General features: G+C 45.2%; 1 protein-coding gene across 6 annotated transcripts in view; it reads left to right on the forward strand.

The window, feature by feature from the left end:
* The first annotated feature begins 3,348 nt into the window (after positions 1-3,348).
* The window catches only part of pax3b (paired box 3b), a 26,678-nt gene continuing 12,795 nt past the window's right edge, over positions 3,349-17,231 (forward strand). For 2 of the 6 annotated variants that reach the window (XM_035622067.2, XM_035622065.2), the window contains exons 1-4: positions 3,349-4,634; positions 5,046-5,281; positions 5,497-5,626; positions 5,921-6,067. In XM_035622067.2, coding sequence (XP_035477960.1) covers positions 4,550-4,634; positions 5,046-5,281; positions 5,497-5,626; positions 5,921-6,067 — 598 coding nt within the window. In that variant the 5' untranslated portion in view covers positions 3,349-4,549. The remainder of the gene's footprint in view (positions 4,635-5,045; positions 5,282-5,496; positions 5,627-5,920; positions 6,068-17,231) is intronic. The other 4 variants (XM_035622071.2, XM_035622069.2, XM_035622066.2 and 1 more) reach the window with 3 other exon arrangements.

Below are 17,231 nucleotides of genomic sequence, written 5' to 3' on the forward strand. Positions count from 1 at the left end.
GTCTGGTGGTTGAAGCTTGATTAAAAGTAAATACATTTTTTTCAATATGTGCTGATGTGCCGTTAATATTACAGACTGAGATTTGTCTTGACAAAGCTTCCTTTTAGTTTATATAAATTAGGCCATTCAGAAACAAGCCCCCCCCTTTCTCTCATAAGCAAACATAATAGATAAAGACCAGTGTTATTCACCATCAAATCACTGGCTACTTCACATTAACGCTGCTGTCACATGAGTGTGTTTCCTCAGATAATATTTCACCCCCACCTCTCTCTTCTTTCTTTTTTTTCATATTCTGCAGCACCATGTGTAAACAGGCCTCTGCTCGCTGACTGGTCACTTGGTTGTGGCAGCACAACACTAAAGCCTATTGTGTGGAGGCCTTGCTGTATTTTTCAATTTGCCACAGTTACACTCATTAACGGGGGGGAAATAGTTGGAGGCAAATGTGAGTTTACAAATGAGCCATGACAACAAACCGAGCCGGACGACATGTTTTTTATAAAGGATGCTGAGCCAGTTGGGATTTCAGTGAATCTCAGCGGACGTGTAGGTCTGTGTCTAGAATTAATACAAACATATAGCATGTGGCTTTTAGTCAGGTTTACTCCTCTTGTACAGTAACAGTAACTTCTGTCACTTCTCCTTTATTCCCACAGAACATGTTGTCCACATGGCCCTGATCTGTTGTGAGTATACTATTAAAATGATCACAAGTCAAGTCAAGTCAAGCTTTATTTATAAAGCACATTTAAAACAATCAACGGTTGAGCAAAGTGATGTGCAGGTCAATGAATAATACAATACAATAAGAAAAATAGCACACAAAATACAATAAAGGAAAAAATATAAAGGGTGTCTTGCTCAGTCTGAATTAAAAGCTAGGGGAAAACCCCTCAAAACTCTAGATATTTAAATTGATAATGAGACAGTAATGAATACAACACATTTTAGCATATGGAAATATAGACAATAGGCTGTAGCTTTAAGGAACATTAGGTTTTTAGCATTATGGTTTAATATAAAAGCACATTAAAATCATCACATAGTATACAAGTGTATATCATCAAAATGTATTTGAGTCACAGTATGAATTCTCTTTTTCTTTTCAATGACATGTTGACATGAGGCAAGAGGTTTTCCACAAGAACAGTAGGAATAACAACAACACAGTTTTCAAATACTTCAATGCAAGCGCATTGCAAATGCTAAAATAATTAAATAGGGAAAATACCTACCTGCTGTCAAATCGACAATTATAGTGAGAAGGACAATAATTCCCAATCCTCACATCGACCCTCATTCAAATTAATTACTGCTCTCAATATGACGCACTGGGAACTAATTGATTTGACAAATGCGTGTTTTTTGAATGGCCTCCACGCGGAGCATGTGATGCAACTTCATTTATTTCTCATCAGGCGAGATTTCTGACTTTGAATTTCATCCCCCCGGTAATGGATTGGACACGGAGATTCAGTGTCGCCTTTAAAGCAGAGGGCCGCGGTATGCACCATGCCCCTCTCTCTCTCTGTTTTCCATTTGCCCTCTCCCCCTGTTTTTTTTCCTTTTTTTTCTGGTTGTAATATCTAATTTCAGCATAAGATCACCGACACTCCCAAATCGTCACGTTCGTCTGGGTATAAAGACTGATGTTTTCTTCTTCCTTCCCCCCTTCGGAACAAGTCTGTGAGAAAAACTAATAAACAGCTTTAATCGTCAGACTTAAGAAGGTTATTCCCAGTTTTGTTGTGACACGTGAAGCCTCCAAAGTTCCACATCCGTCCACTTATTCGATGACAACTTTGTGACGCAGCGCCCCCGATAACGATCCGAAATGACTCCTCGGAGTGTGTGGACACATGTAAAAACCAGTCCGAGGACAAACTGACACTTCCCATCGCTTTGGATCCGTGTTATGGCAACGAGCGGGGACTCATTCATCCGTGGTCATGATAATAAGAATCTGCGGGCCAGAGGATAATGACATCCTCCTTAGCAGGTGAAAGACCCCCCGGCCGCGCTGCTTATTTTAAACCCAGCGTCCGACCATTGTGCGCCGGCGAAGACAACATCTGAAGTGCGTTTTTCCTCTCCTCTTTTTATTATTATATCAAAAGCCGCTGGAAGAGGCGAATGTTAATTGAAACCTACTTAGCCTGTGGGGGATCTCTTCCCTGCGTAAATGAAGGTTAATGACATGGGAGGGGGGGGGGGCTTCCCCCACACTGACCCTCCCTCCCTCCCATCGGGGCACCGTTATTGCCCCGTAGGTGAGACATGAAAGAGCCGATCAGGTGCTGGGGGTCGCTTTTCAGCTTTGGTTTTGCATGAGCCACACGAAGGGTTCAGGGATGTTTTTTTCTTGCGCGTATTTCCCGTGCGTAAAGGCCCGTGGGTCTCATGTGTGACGACGAATCCAGATATTTACCTGTTCGCTGTAGCTTTTAGTTCCATGATATTAATTCTCACCTGAATGGTGCGCGGGGAAGTGTTTGGTCCATGGAGCTGTTGGTGCCATGCGTCCAAAAAATCAAGAATGGAATTGAATTAATGGAAAATTGAATCAGGAGGTTGCGCAGCCTTTAAATTGTATCCAAAGATCTTTTTTTTTTCCCCCAAAATGTTCAACTTTCATTCAGGAGACGACTGGAGCATGCGCTTTTCATTCGAGTGCTGATGGAGCTTTTGTCGGATTTCAAAGCCCAGGACATCAGGGAACCTTTGCGTCACTGATTGACTGAAGGACCAAGAGACGCATGTGACCCACGACACGCGGCGACCTGGAAGAGAAAAGTTAACTTTTTTAGAGGAGCAAACACTTTACGCACTTATATTCTCCTTATTGCGCGGCGACGATATTGATTATTAGACATTTCGGAGATGAAACTGCACCCTGGTCGCTCCACGGTGGCACGGAGCTAGACTGGCTTTACGGCCGCCCTGGCGTCGTATCCTGCTGTGGCGCACGTCCCCCTTCAGACTGCTCTCGGCTGACTGGTGCTCAGTCTGAAAACCACAATAAATTCCTCGAGGTGCACACACTTTAGCACCATTTGTGTCGCATACGAGGCCACGGGGTGGAAACAAATTAGGGGTCGAGCACGGTAACGTGTGAAACAGTTCGGTTTATGATATTACGCACAGACACAAACTGGTAATAAATGAATGGCAGCGAGGAATATAATAATATATCTGTTTTTATCAGTCTGTGGTATAAATGAATAATAATTCTTGTGAGAAATTGTAGCATATATGAGTATATGATATATTGTACCACGAAGGGCTGAATCAAAGTCTTGTTTTTTGGTTTTAGTTACGTTTTAATCTTGGTTTAGCTGAGGCAAGCAGGAATTAGTAGCCTAAAACAAACTATAATGTCATATTTACATATATACATATACACATATATATGATCTTGGTGCTATAAACTGAATATTAATAGATTGCCATTTAATCAATACATTTGATCGAGAAAAAGAGAAAAACAACGCTGGAAGTTTTAGTGTCAAATCACTTGTCAGTGAAGTGAAAAATTATTCAACAAAAATGATCCTCAAGCAATACAACATAACTGTAAACGTTCAGTTTTATTTGGAGCCGAGACTCTTATTTTCATAATTTCTCAAAAATATATTACTTTGGTGCTGGACAATAACATGTTTCTAATATTTAGTCCACCTCATTCACATATGCGAAGAGGCATATTTTTGCATCATTCTGTTGTGGTTACTTGTCAGTAAAGTCCATTTACTTAGTAAAATACACCTCCCATGTTCATCCTGTATTCAAATTTTAATTAGAACAAAAAGGGGAAAGGTGATTAATTTAGGTGCAAAAAAAATAAAATAGTTTGACAAGTGACTATTAATTAACAACATCACCGAATAATCAAACCTCATCGTCCTGATGAAATATGGTTTGTTGCTTCACTTTTCTGTATCATTCAACAGTGACTTTTGGTGTTTGAGTGAACTGACGCTCCGGTCCCACCGCCACAACGGCGACGGCCTCTCTGATTGGCCCAAAGTTTTCAGCCTCGGCCAATCCCCGCGCCGGGCTGCGTGCCAGGGCTCGCCGCTCGACCAATCGGAGCCCGGAGCGCGGACCGAGGAGGGGGTGAAGAGAAGAGCTCGGCTACTTTTGACGGTCTCCCCTCATTTGAACCGGTGTCAACAAACAACAACAACATCGCATGTTGTCCAGAAACCTCACCGGAGAAACAAAAGCTGACGGTTTGAACCCGAGCAGACGGAGAAACTAGCCTTTATTTGTGTGTTTCGCTCCCGAACGTCCTCACGTCAAACTCCGGTCCTCCTCCTGTCGTCACGTCTGACTCCTCGCGCGGCTCGTGTCCGTCCCGGGACTCTGGTGCTCGGCTGCAGCTAACCGAGGCTAACCGAGGCTAAACGTCCAGGAAGCTTCGACAAAGGCGGTTTTCATTTATTCATTTATTAACGGTGCAGGAGCAGCAGCCTCCCCGTCAAGGAGGAGGCAGCGGCGCGGTCGCCGGTGCTGGAGGAAGGAGGAGGAGGTGGACCGTGGAGGCATGACTGCGTTAGCGGGGTCAATACCCAGGATGATGCGACCCACGCTGGCTCAGAACTACCCCCGCAGCGGCTTCCCTCTGGAAGGTAAAGCCTCTCGCTCGGCCCCGCAGGGACCGACTGGATGTCGATGGAGGACTTTGACTGTTTCAGTCTTGTACCAAACCTCAGCTAAGAAACAAAAACTTTTAGAGTCACTGGTAAAGAATTACAATCCAAACTGACCTGGTTGCCGAACTGACACATTTAGTCATTTACTCATTATTAATTTCCATATTTTCGTCCCCTTTAATGTTGATATATTTGCTCAATTATTATTGTTTTTTATAATCCCAAATAAGAATAAAAAATGTAATGGGAACAGTTATGTAACTTAACAGCAACTTCTTACAGTTTTATTAGTAAAAAAAAGAAAAAAAAGAATGTCGTCTTCTTTTGCGATATGTTTTTTTGCACGTCAGTTAAGGTCCCTCTCGTATTTTCATTAAAAATCCATAGTTTCCACGCCGCTGGGTCAAGGCCGAGTCAACCAGCTCGGGGGAGTCTTCATCAACGGCAGGCCTCTGCCCAACCACATCCGACACAAGATCGTGGAGATGGCGCACCACGGCATCAGGCCGTGCGTCATCTCCCGGCAGCTGCGGGTGTCCCACGGCTGCGTGTCCAAGATCTTGTGCCGGTACCAGGAGACCGGCTCCATCAGACCCGGGGCCATAGGAGGCAGCAAACCCAAGGTACGGGACCCGGAGCCGCACGGGCTCAAACCAACAGACGCAATATGTTCTCTACTTTTATTTTAGGATTCAGCTCAGGAATCGGTTGATATAATAATAATAATCCATGATGTAAACGTGACAGTAACCTGTTGATTTCAAAAGTGAGATTGGTGTATTTTCACTGTGCCATAAACGAGGGGGATTAAACAGTGGAACTTTTCTGGCCTCTGAAGCAGGGGACGACGCCGGACGTGGACAGGAGAATCGAAGAATACAAGCGGGAAAACCCGGGTATGTTTAGCTGGGAGATTCGGGATAAATTACTGAAGGATGGGATATGTGACCGCAACACCGTGCCTTCAGGTAAAAAAGGGCAGAAATGAAGGAATTCTTATTCTTATTATTTTTATTCTAAGTATTATTATTATTATTATTTTACGTTGATTTAATCAATTAAATTAAAAAACATAATTACATTAGGTTATCATAAAAAAACAGTAAAGTAATAAAAACTTAAAATCTTTCAGTGTTAAAAAAAATCTGAGATTTTTATTCATCTGTCCATTTTTTTCAGTTTGATTCTGTCTGTTGTTAACATTGATATTTTCTATATGAATGACCTTTTATTGATGTTGTTTTACTCGTTGGCCTCCACAGTGAGCTCCATCAGTCGCATCATGCGGAGTAAGTTCGGGGTCAAAGGCGACGACGAGGAGGAGGACGAAGATGAAATCGAGAAGAAGGAGCTGGAGGAGAACGAGCGCAGGGCCAAACACAGCATCGAAGGGATCCTGGGAGACAGATGTGAGTGAAGCGCATCCTCAGGTTGTTGTTGTTGTTGTTGTTGTTGTTGTTGTTGTTGATCGAGCTGAAGAAACAGAGTTGGTGTGTGTATGGCAGTGACAGATCAGAGAATCCCATCTGACCCGACGTGTCTCACTGAGACCATGTGGTTTTTATTTAGTGTTCAGCTGCTGAAGATGTTCTGTGGGAAGTGTTTAACAGCCTGTATCTGTCTATTTATTAATCTGCAGCTGCATGGTGTCCTCTCCAGGATGAAATTATAGATTATAGATTACATTTTTGTTTTTTCGCAGAAACACGAGTGAAACGCTGTAGTTTGTCAGTTTTGCCCACATCCAACCTGTTGACTGCTGAGTTTGAGTTCGTGTGTGTGTGTGTGTGTGTGTGTGTGTGTGTGTGTGTGTGTGTGTGTGTGTGTGAAGTTTTTTTGCGAGCTGTAAACTTGTTGGACGGGGGCTGAAGAGAGTTTGTGTCGTCCTTTGTTAGGAATCCTTTATCGACCATATCTCTCCGGCTAATGCGTTTCCCATGAGGCCACACCGTAAATCAAACAGCAGGTGATGGCCCCTGTGCCGGAAAGTGTGTGTGTGTGTGTGTGTGTGTGTGTGTGTGTGTGTGTGTTCAGCAGTTTGCATGGATTGCCTTAAAGGATGCATACGTATATGGGACGTATATGTTTTAAGAGCAAAATAATTTCACAGACAAGTGCGTCCACGTGCACTATACTATACCTTCATCCTCTCATATTTAAGTGTAATGCATTAATAAATTATTAGAGGCAGATCAGTTCACATTAACGTGCCTGTCATGTTGAGCATTACTTTATGCAACAGATCGATTTTTATTGGTTTTTAAAACTGTGATGTGCACTATAAAAAAAAAATGACTGACCACTTGCACCAGCTGGTTATTCATCCGCCCATTTAATCTTAACATCCTGAAACAAGTGGAAATGATTTGGAATAAATAGTTTTTAATGCGATTTGCATAATTTTTTTCTCATAAAGTCGAACACATAAGTCACGTTTTCCAAGGGGATTCTGCCAGTAGTCATATGAAAAATATGTTACTGATTTTTTATATTTAGGTAAAAACTGTGTGACGTGTCAGAGGCCAGATAATAAAAACACTAGATTTTCTTCATTCTGCTCACTGAGCAGTTTCACAGACTTTTGGCCTCATTGCTCTGCAGCATTAGACCCAATTGGGTCGTTTTCAATGTCATTTCCTTGTCAGAATAAAAAAAATAAAAATCTACGTCATTAGTGTAGAAATCCATCAGGCTGGTACTTTCCAAATTATTACAGCCTCCATAATGGTCTCATACATCTTCTCTTGAACCAAAGCATCATCAGAGTTTGACACGAGAAACTAAACTGTGCCTGACATCTTTTTTTTAGTCGATGAAATTAATTAAAATGTAGTTTTTTTTCTTTTCACCCAAGAAAAGTTTATTATACTTCTGAGTATGAAAGCTCATAGTGTGCTTGGCAGCTAAATAAACTGGGTATAGGGTCTTTCCTGGGGAAAAACTCTGGAGGTGATGGAAGTTGTGACAGTTCATCCATTCATCCAGATTTGGAAAAGAAGGACAAATTTGAACAGTCAACTAAATGTTTTATATTTTAAAACGTAGCAAGATTACCAATAAATAAAATAACACTATACTAGTGACATCAAAGCTTAAACAGACACAAAAAAATTAGATATTAAAAAAACATATTCAACAGTTTCAAAAACACTTTACGCGGTGAAATGTCAACATTTGGCGCATGTGAGCACCGTCTCCGTCCCCGCGTCAGTGAAACGGGGCAGGGAGAGACAAAGGGACAAAATGTCCCCCAGATGAGTTGATCAAACATTTGTTCAACGGTTTCCATCTCATGACAAAGACGCGCCTCGCGCGCACAACGGGACGCGCAGGGATGAACTTGGGAGACAAAAGCGCGTGAGTCCATTTGAGGCTCACGCTTGGGCTGCGCGCGGACAAAAGGGCCACGCAGCTTGGAAACAGCTTTGGTCGCAGTCTGTTTATAATTCAGTCCGAGGGGAGAGAGAGGAGAAGGAGAGGAGAGGCTTCTCCACAGAGAAAAGCCCGACAAAACACATTATGAGGGCCGCAATGAAGGATGAATTATTCAGGGAGCGCCGCGCGGCCCCAGCCGCCGGGAGAAAATGGCCGTTTTCACCTACAAAATGTTCCCTTTTGGTTTCTTCTAAAGAACGCGACTGCCATTCACGGTGACAATGGAGGCCTCGGGAATCCATTCACGTATATTGCTCAGGGATGCGCGCTCGCACCCTAAAAAAAACCCCTGCGATCATGCTGTTACGTAGGCTACGTGGGCGCGCACAGAAGAAGAAGAAAAAGCGAATTATGTGCCTCTTTTTCAAAGTATCAATTAGTGGCTGCAGTGTGTGAAGACACGTGTTACCTGTTTACAGTATAGTTTTTAACATGATATGTTTGATATAAGTAAAAAAAAAGTTAAAAGATAAAAGTTACACGATGGTTCTTTTTGTCCTGGCGTCTGTGAACTGTGCGTAATTGCGCACATCCAGTGCTTTAAATGGGGGGGGGGGGGGGGGGGGGGGGGGGGGGGGGGGGGGGGGGTGGGAAAGCAACACTGTCCGATTCAATGACCTTTGATTGAGTTTGATGTCTGTGTTAGTCATAATATTCAGACTGTAATTAGTGGATGAGGAATATCACCCTGTCATCTCCAGCCTGTGTAGTTTGATGGGTGCCGGCTGCAGTGACCCCCCCCCGACATTAATAATGTCTTCTAAATGATGTCGATATTGTGCCATGTCACATTTAGCTAATGACGGAGTGAGTGTATTAAAGAGTGTTTTCGGTGAATAGGGACCAATGTTCTCCCCGGAGAGCCCCGGTCTGGCCCGGAGCGCAGCTTCACAATGGGGGCCCCGGCCACCAGCCCTGGGCTGCGCACAAGCTCCGAACACTCGCCCCCCCTCCCCTTTTCCTCCTATACCCAACACCCCGCTCCTCCTCCAACTCTTGCTCCCCAAATCTCTTCAAGCAGATTAAATCGACTCTTTTATTTCATCTCACTTTCATCTGGAGAGCAACACCGCCCCTCTCCCTCTGTTTCCCATTCTTCCCCTCTGTCTCTCTCAGCCCGCGGCGCACAGCTCGGTTAATATCTGGGCCGCATCCTCCGGAGCGCACAAAGGGAAGTCAGTCCCGACTCCGCCGAGTTTCTAATTAAGTTCTTTATTAAACGGCCGAGGGGTCGATTAACAATGGATGTTGTTACAATTCCAAAGTGTGACTAAAAAAGTTGAAAAAAAATCAGCCGTTTTCATCACGAGGTAAAACTACTTTCACCTTTATTTTTTTTTCTGTCAGCAGAAAAGAAAGTAAAAGCAAAGTATCAAAATAGCTCCAGTTATTTGACAACATTTTTTGAAATACAGGAAAATATGTAAAACTTTATTTTCCAGCCTTATTTTTTATTTCCCGTTGCTTAAATTTATGAATTATAGCTGCTCGCCTGATTGGAGGCTTCAGGGCATTAATATTTGCAATCACATGGTCAAAGGTGAGAGTTCATTGGAGTTAAAAAAAAAAAGGCATGTGAACACAGACTGTTTCTAAATTAGACACATATTGAATGACTTAAGTATTAATACGACTGTAATCTAAGGTCTTATTTATTTTATAACTTTGTTATAAGAATATAAATAAAAAAATCAAACCACATTTTTCCCCCAAATCCCTGTGTAATAAGTAAATATGAGCTAAAACAAAAACACACACACACACACACACACACACTCCTCCATTTTCTGCCAAATATTTATATGTTGGGCAGTAAAGTTGGCCCCTGCAGGCCTGTTGCCGGGCTGCACCAAGCTCCACATCGCAGTAATTAACCCCGGAGACAAAGTTAATGATTAAAACAGTCATGGTGTCACTGCCCCCCCCCCCCCCCCCCCCCCCCGCACCCCCACACTGCCCCCCTTCCCTCCCTCCCCCCCTCGTCCTCCCCCCTCCTCCACATTTTCACAGTGTATCTTACAGAGTCCATACTTCGTTAGGTGAAATTAACCAGATAATACAGAGGAGCCTTGTTGAGGGGCCGACACACACACACACACACACACACACACACACACACACACACACACACACACACACACACACACACACACACACACACACACACACACACAAACACACACTCGCAGATACACATTCCACTCTGCAATGCAAACAGTCAAAGGGATAACTTTATTTGGTGAAAGGGGATCCTGGAAAGGGCTAATTGAATAAGCCCGGGATCTTTGAAAAACCCCTACCATGGTGAGCGCAGTCATCATGTCATAATTAGGTTTATTGAGGTGCATTCCTTCAATCTGCCTCCATTCTCCCGGGCTCATTGTGTGCACGGCCCAGGCCAACAACCGTGGGGGACAAAGGGGAACGGCGAGCGGACAATACATGAAAGGGCCGTAAAGATTTGGTCGGCTTTTGTCACAGAAACGGAGCAGGACTCTGTTTGTGTAAATAATGCGAGTGACTGAATGAACGTGGGTCACTCCTCTGCCGCTCGGCGTGAAGGATGGCGTGCTGCAAATGCAACATGTGGGCGCACACACTGGATGGCTGCCTGCCAGGGCAGAGGAGAGGAGGAGGAAAGAGGAAATGAGAGGAGGAAAGAGAGGATTGAGGGGAGAGGAGGGATGGGATGACGCAAGGGAGCAGAGGTGGAGTGTGTTTGTTGTGGGGTGAGGCTGTTTGACCTGAAGCTGTCGCACCTGAGCTGCTTGTTGTCTGAAGATCGGTGAAACATCAACGAGTCCGACTGTTCAAGAAGTGACATTTTACACCTTTTCCAGTCGCCATCATCACGAATGAATCGCAGAGTAAAAAAAATGCAAAAGATGCCCCTCAACACATAGCGTGAACTATTTGAAATATCATTTCAGCAAGTGAAGCTTAGATGATGAGTCAATGAATCTATTAGTTGTTCGGGAGAAAAGAAAGGTCAGTTATTACCTCCGCCAAGGAGGAACAGACATGGGGCGAGAAAGATCCCATTCCATTGAAGTTTCTTTTTTCACTTTCTTTAACATGGTGACATTTTCACAGATTTCCCATAGAATAATTCATGGATTTTTAAGGGAAAAATATATATATTGAGCAGACGGATATGTAGTTTTGCCATTTTGTGCGGATCAAAATATAAATCCATATCTAATGGATTTAAATGTGGTTTCATGGGGGTTAGGATTTTCTTTTATATATTTGGACAAAGGACCTGATCCACAAATCACTTTCTTTAATATTGTGAGTATCGATTACCGATTTCCCAGGAAATAATAAATGGATCTTGATGAAAAAAAACATCAGGCATATTCAGGAGACTGATATCTATGAGTGTGTGCAATTTGGAGCGGCCTGATTGACTTTAAGGACGGTTGGACCTTGGTGGGGGTTTGTGATGCACTGAGTGACATTCCAGTTTTTCTCAATCAGTTTGGTCATTTCCTCCGGCGTCGTCATCTTTGAGTTGCACAGTGTTGGTCGGACAAAGCAAGATGGATGACGTCACCTTGGATTAGAAAATTGCCTCTTTTTTTTCTTCTTTTTTTTAAACAGTTTCCTAACATGTTGTAGATCCAACAATGAACCGAATAATCAAGATATAAAATCAGCAGATGAACTGATAATGAAAATAATTGTTGGTTGCGGCCCCGGTAATTTGCCAGTTGCTGTTTCTGTCTCGTCAAGTCGGACAAAGACAGAACCAATACGATCTGGACGGGCCCTATAATAGCTATTGGCTATTACTGGCCTCGGCCAAGTGTCTGGTGAAGAGGGCTCTGTGTGTCCGCCGGAGGAATGAATGTATCACTCAGTCCCTGGGCACAAGGGCAAAGGGGGGCAAAGAGGGGCACGAGGGGCAAGTGGTGAGCACCAAATCACTCTCCTCTACCCCGGGGCTCTCTCTCTGTCCCCGCTCCCCTTGTCCTGCGCTCCTCCCTCTCTCGTGAGTTTTTTTCCAATAAGCCCATGCACGATGACTATTCAAGCATGAAAACATAGTTATCTGCAAATGAATGGCTGCTCTATGCTTCATTAAAGCCTCTTTTTCCTTTCACACTCTTATTGTGACCCTCTGATATCAATTCAAAGGGCAATTAATGAATGCACACCAACTTTGAAGTCAGGGTGATTTCTGAGAGGGGAGGGTTCGTGTGTGTGTGTGTGTGTGTGTGTGTGTGTGTGTGTGCGTGTGTGTGTGTGTGTGTGTGTGCGTGCGTGGTGGAGGGGGCAGGGGGTATTTGGGGTATTCCCCCTTCAAGACCCGCACTAGCGCCCCAGCCTTCACCCGTGATGGACTAGCCACATTGAGCTGGGAGCGAGCGAGCCCCAAAGACGGTTTGAAGGGAGTGAAAGAGTGAAAAGGCCCAGCGAAGGTCAAGTAGAATAGCTCGCCTTAGAATAAGGCCCCTCTTTATCTGCTGCAAGTATGCACAACAGCTGGGGGAGGGGGGGTGGGGGGTTTAGGCGGCGGCGGTGGAGAGGTTGTTTTTTAATGTGCACCCGTGTGTTTGCGTGTGTTTCTGAGAAAGTGAGGAAGAATGTGAGTGTGTGTGCTTTTTTTCCTCTCATATATTTGTGTGTTTGGCAGCGTGATTGTTTTTAATGTGTGTGTATGTCATCGTGCGCGCGTATTCCGGGGGTTGGGGTTGGGGTTGGGGGGGGTCGAGTGTCAAAGTTTGCCGAGGCCAGTCAGAGGCCAGCAAACGCAGCATCCGCGCTGCTGATGGGGGGACAGGCAGCTGTCAATCACCTGGCTCATGGAGCCTGACTTTCTCTCTGAGCTTTGTTAACTAATTAGACCTTTGTGTCGCACGAGGGGGGGAGAGGGGGGGTTAGGGTGTGTGTTTATGCCGGAGTCGTGTCACGTGGAAATATGGTCCGCGCTCTCAGACGGAAAGGAATCAATCGGGCACAGAGTCGTGGCCTCTCGTGGATTTATGTTTCACACCGAATTTGTGCTGGTCTTCGACGAAATCTAGCTCAGGCTTTCTTTCTGACTGACATATCTGACTTACCAACTGGATGTTTATTTGTTTGTTTGTCCGACAACAAGATTATACAAAAACTGATTTCCACGAAACTGGAGCTGTTTTCGGACATGAACTCCAGAAACTGTTCCGGCCTCCGGCGTTCGCACACGACGGACAGAGCAGGAGATTGTCTGTTGTTTTTCAGAACAGCAGGAACATTTCCGGAACATTCTGTGGTGTCTGGGAATTTCGTTGCGGAAAGTTTTACAGTCATCAACGCGCCCACTCGCCCGCTCTGAATCTCCCAGAGACTTTCCCATGGGGATGACAGGAAACGTGCCCGGACAATGACCGGAGCAACTTTTGCGGACACATTCGGAATAATTCATGGATCTTTGTGTAAAAAAAAGAAAGAGGCAAATTCAGGGGCCTGATGTATTTGAGCGGGTGGAATTTGGAGCAGATCCAAATAAAAATCTGGATTCAGCAGATTTAAATGTGGTTTCAGTAGGAGACCTTGGTGGAAGCTGTGACACAAGCATGTTGGTGTTAATATTGCAAATTAAATTGCTCTGGATCAAATTCTTTACTTTTCAGTTGGGGGGGGGCGCTTCACAGACTGCTACAGTAGTGTGTGTGTGAAGATTTTGTGCATTAAAAGCTGCTGTAGTATGTAGGCGGGAGGGAGGGGGGGGGTGGTCCTCGTCTGACAGTGAGATGAGGAAGATGAAGCTGTCAAACATCCTCTTTGTCAACAACTCAACGAGCGAGCTCACCTTGTTGGATCTCCACACGTCGCCCCAAACTGACTCGAGTCGGTCGTCGTTTTCACAGTTAAAAGACAGAAGAAGAAGAAGAAGAATAAGGAGTGCAGGGTCGCGGGGTCAACAGAGGGTCACTCTCCCCCAGCGCCGCACAGGAAACAGGGTTAGAAACACATTTAGCTGCAAATGACAGGTAACCACTCCCCCCCCCCCCCCGACATCCCTCACATTCACGGCTTCTGTCATGTCATCATTTCTTTCTAACAAGGCCGTGATGAACGACAGTCTGCTCATCGCTTTTTGTTGTACACACTGTCATTTACGGGGCAGCTGTGAAGGTTGAAACTCCTCCTTAGCAAGTCAAGTGAGCTCGCCATCAATTCCCCGCTCCCTCCACACACACACACACACGCACACGCACACGCACGCACACACACACACACACACACACACACACCGTCTCTTTCTTCGCCCAGCAGAAAGAGTCGCAGATGGGTCCATAAGCTGTCAGTAAAGCCATTATTCGGCCCAGCATCTGCCTGCCTTGACTTCTATGTACTGTTTAATGCAGTCGGCCAGTCACTTAGTCCCCCGGCTCCTGAATGGGAGCAGCGTGGTCGGCCCGCCCAAATAAACGCCGCGTTTGTCTCCTCTGCCTTTTGTTTTGTGTTTTTTGGAGAGGGGTAGGTGGAGAGAGCATATAGGGGTGGGGTGGGGTGGGGAGGCGAATGTGTCAGGGGCTCAATTTACCCTCGCTATTAACCAAAGCCTTCAGAAGAGTTACTGGGATGTCCGACGAGGGGTGTAAATAGTCCACATATGGTCAGTTAATTCCCCCAAGTCCCAAAATCCGAGTTTGACATATCCCCTTTCTCTCACTCTCCCCGGCTCTCACGCACACAAGCATACATGCTCAATGCGAACTGTCTCAGTGGACATATTTAAGCCTTTGTGTCCCCATCCAGCGGCCCCCACCCACTCCACTCCACTCCAGAATCAGCGGTGCCAAAGTCTTTGCAACAGTCTGTTTCAGCCGAGTCCGTCTCCCCCCTGCATTTTCTCCTCTCTGCCCTGGGATGGCGTTGCACGGCGGGAGCCATTTTGGGTTTTCTTGGCTCCGGAGAGGTTGTTTTGGCTTGCAGTCCCGTGCACTGTGTGCCTCTCAGGGCTCGAGTTTGGTTAAATTAAACAGTTTTCTTTTCTCCCCTCACCCCTTTCCACCCACCCCCTCCGACTGCTCGTCTCCTATTTTGCGGCTTAATGCTCCCCGGCTCCCGGGCGATCTCGCACAGGCCGCTTTTTCTCTCCTGCTCAGATAATTTTACCCTTTTAAGGCTCATATTTTCTCATGTTTCGATGATCTGACAAGAGCCCGGACCACGTCTGCAGCCCCCCCGCTCCTTTAAGCTGAGGTGGAGCAAAAGTATACAGAGAGAAGTCAAGTGTTTATGGGGGCTATAAATACAGCATTTTAAGATATAGCATGTGTGTACAGGCAGCGAGCGATACGAGGGTTAGAGTGGATAATTTGATTGGCCAAGGCTATTTGGCGGTGCCAAATCGTCGTGATCAGATCTTGGGGATAGCGAGGCGATGACGGCAAACGGGGCACTCTGAAACCACAGGTTTTACAAGGATGGAAAGATCCTGGAGGCGAGGGGAAGGTTTCACCCTTCCATCATCTCTCCATCTACTCTTCATCCTCCTCCTCGTCTCGGTGAGGGAGGTAACATACAGGACGTCCCGATGCGGACTTGTCTTCAAATCGTGTGTGGATGTTAAATACTTGATTCCTGTCATTTTAAAACCCTTATGACAAAGAAATGTAATTGAGGATTGATATTTCACAGTTTAACCATAAACTTTATTTATAGATAACTTTAAATAAAAATAAAACACAAATGCATTAAATTGTAAACATAAATGCATCTGTTCTGCATTGTTTATGCTGTAGAATAAAAGTTTCTTCTATCTGCTCACATGGGCAAACCTAAACGCAGATACTGATGCCGTCTGGGAAATATATCAGTGTCCTATAATCAATATATCAGTCGGGCTCCAATCTTCATCACAGGCCACTTTCATTGCTAAAGGCATGTTATAGTAAAATTGTATGCATGTGGTTGACGCTTAAATCCTACGTGCGCTGCCTGAAGCAGTGGCAGAAACTGCAGTCATTTAGAATTTCTTCTGTAAAAGCGAGGTGCTGAGAAAACAGAACAAACAAACAGATTACGTTTTCTTTTAGTGCCATTCTTCTTGTAGACGTGCAACCAACCAAAACTTTGCAGCGGACTTAACAAACGCACACGAAAAAACAGCAGGTTGTTTCAATTGCAAAAAAGAAATTGGCTCATAACCTGGAATTCATTGTCAAAGTAACATGTTTCCATCCTATGTACAGACAATGAATACTCACCAAAGCAGCAGACTAACATCTGATATCTACATATTTCATAAATTGAATTTCCTTTGGAACAGTACAGCTTGCCGTCATATGATGAGATCTACTCAGAACGTGGTTTTATCAGAAAGTCAAGTTTCTGTTCACTCTCTTGTAAAAGAGTCCAATGTGTTAACTAACAAAACGGAAAGTGAATGATTATCTTTGCAGTGCGAATGATTTGAATATCCAGTTTCACAAGAATGATTTGGACCGATACATTCATGTATTTTCCTAGTCAATGCACAACGTTCGCTGACGTAGAGGCTCGTCTATGATCGTTGTATCACATTCAGATATCTGCTGCTGCAAAGTCAGAGGAAAATGAAGAAACGATTCACGACGCGGGTTCGTGAAGAAGAAGAAGAAGAAGAAGAAGAAGACGACGAGTAGATGAACTTTCACCTCAACTCGTGTTCATGCACAAACTTTGGATGTTCTTCGCCTCCGCCGCCACCAACAACAACAAGGAAAACCAACACAGATGCCCAGACAGACTATCCCCATGGGTACATTTACATCCCCGACAACAGCCCCATGTTGCCCCTCTCCACTGCCCTACCCACCCCCTCAGGTGCTCTTACAGTTCCCTCTGGAGGAAGGGGGTGGGAGGAGGTGGACGGGGGTTGAATGCCCCCCGGCTGTGCCCCCATCTAAACCCCCCCCCCCCCCCCCCCCCCCCCCCCCCCCCCCCCCCCCCCGCCCCAGCCCTCTGCAGAGCCTCTTTAGGCCCCCCCCCCCTCCCTCCGCAGCTCCCCCATGGGGCAGGTGACAGCCCTCCACTGTGAAGGGCCGAGGGAGCCATGACGGATTCCACAGATGGAGCGTGGAAATCGCAGGCAAAGACCTCAGCTCTGTGCGGCAACAAAGAGCCGAGAGTCAGCGAGAGAAATATGGGTGGAAAAGAGAG

This window comes from Scophthalmus maximus, chromosome 11 (genome assembly GCF_022379125.1).
Source record: "Scophthalmus maximus strain ysfricsl-2021 chromosome 11, ASM2237912v1, whole genome shotgun sequence".
Classification (NCBI taxonomy): domain Eukaryota; kingdom Metazoa; phylum Chordata; class Actinopteri; order Pleuronectiformes; family Scophthalmidae; genus Scophthalmus; species Scophthalmus maximus.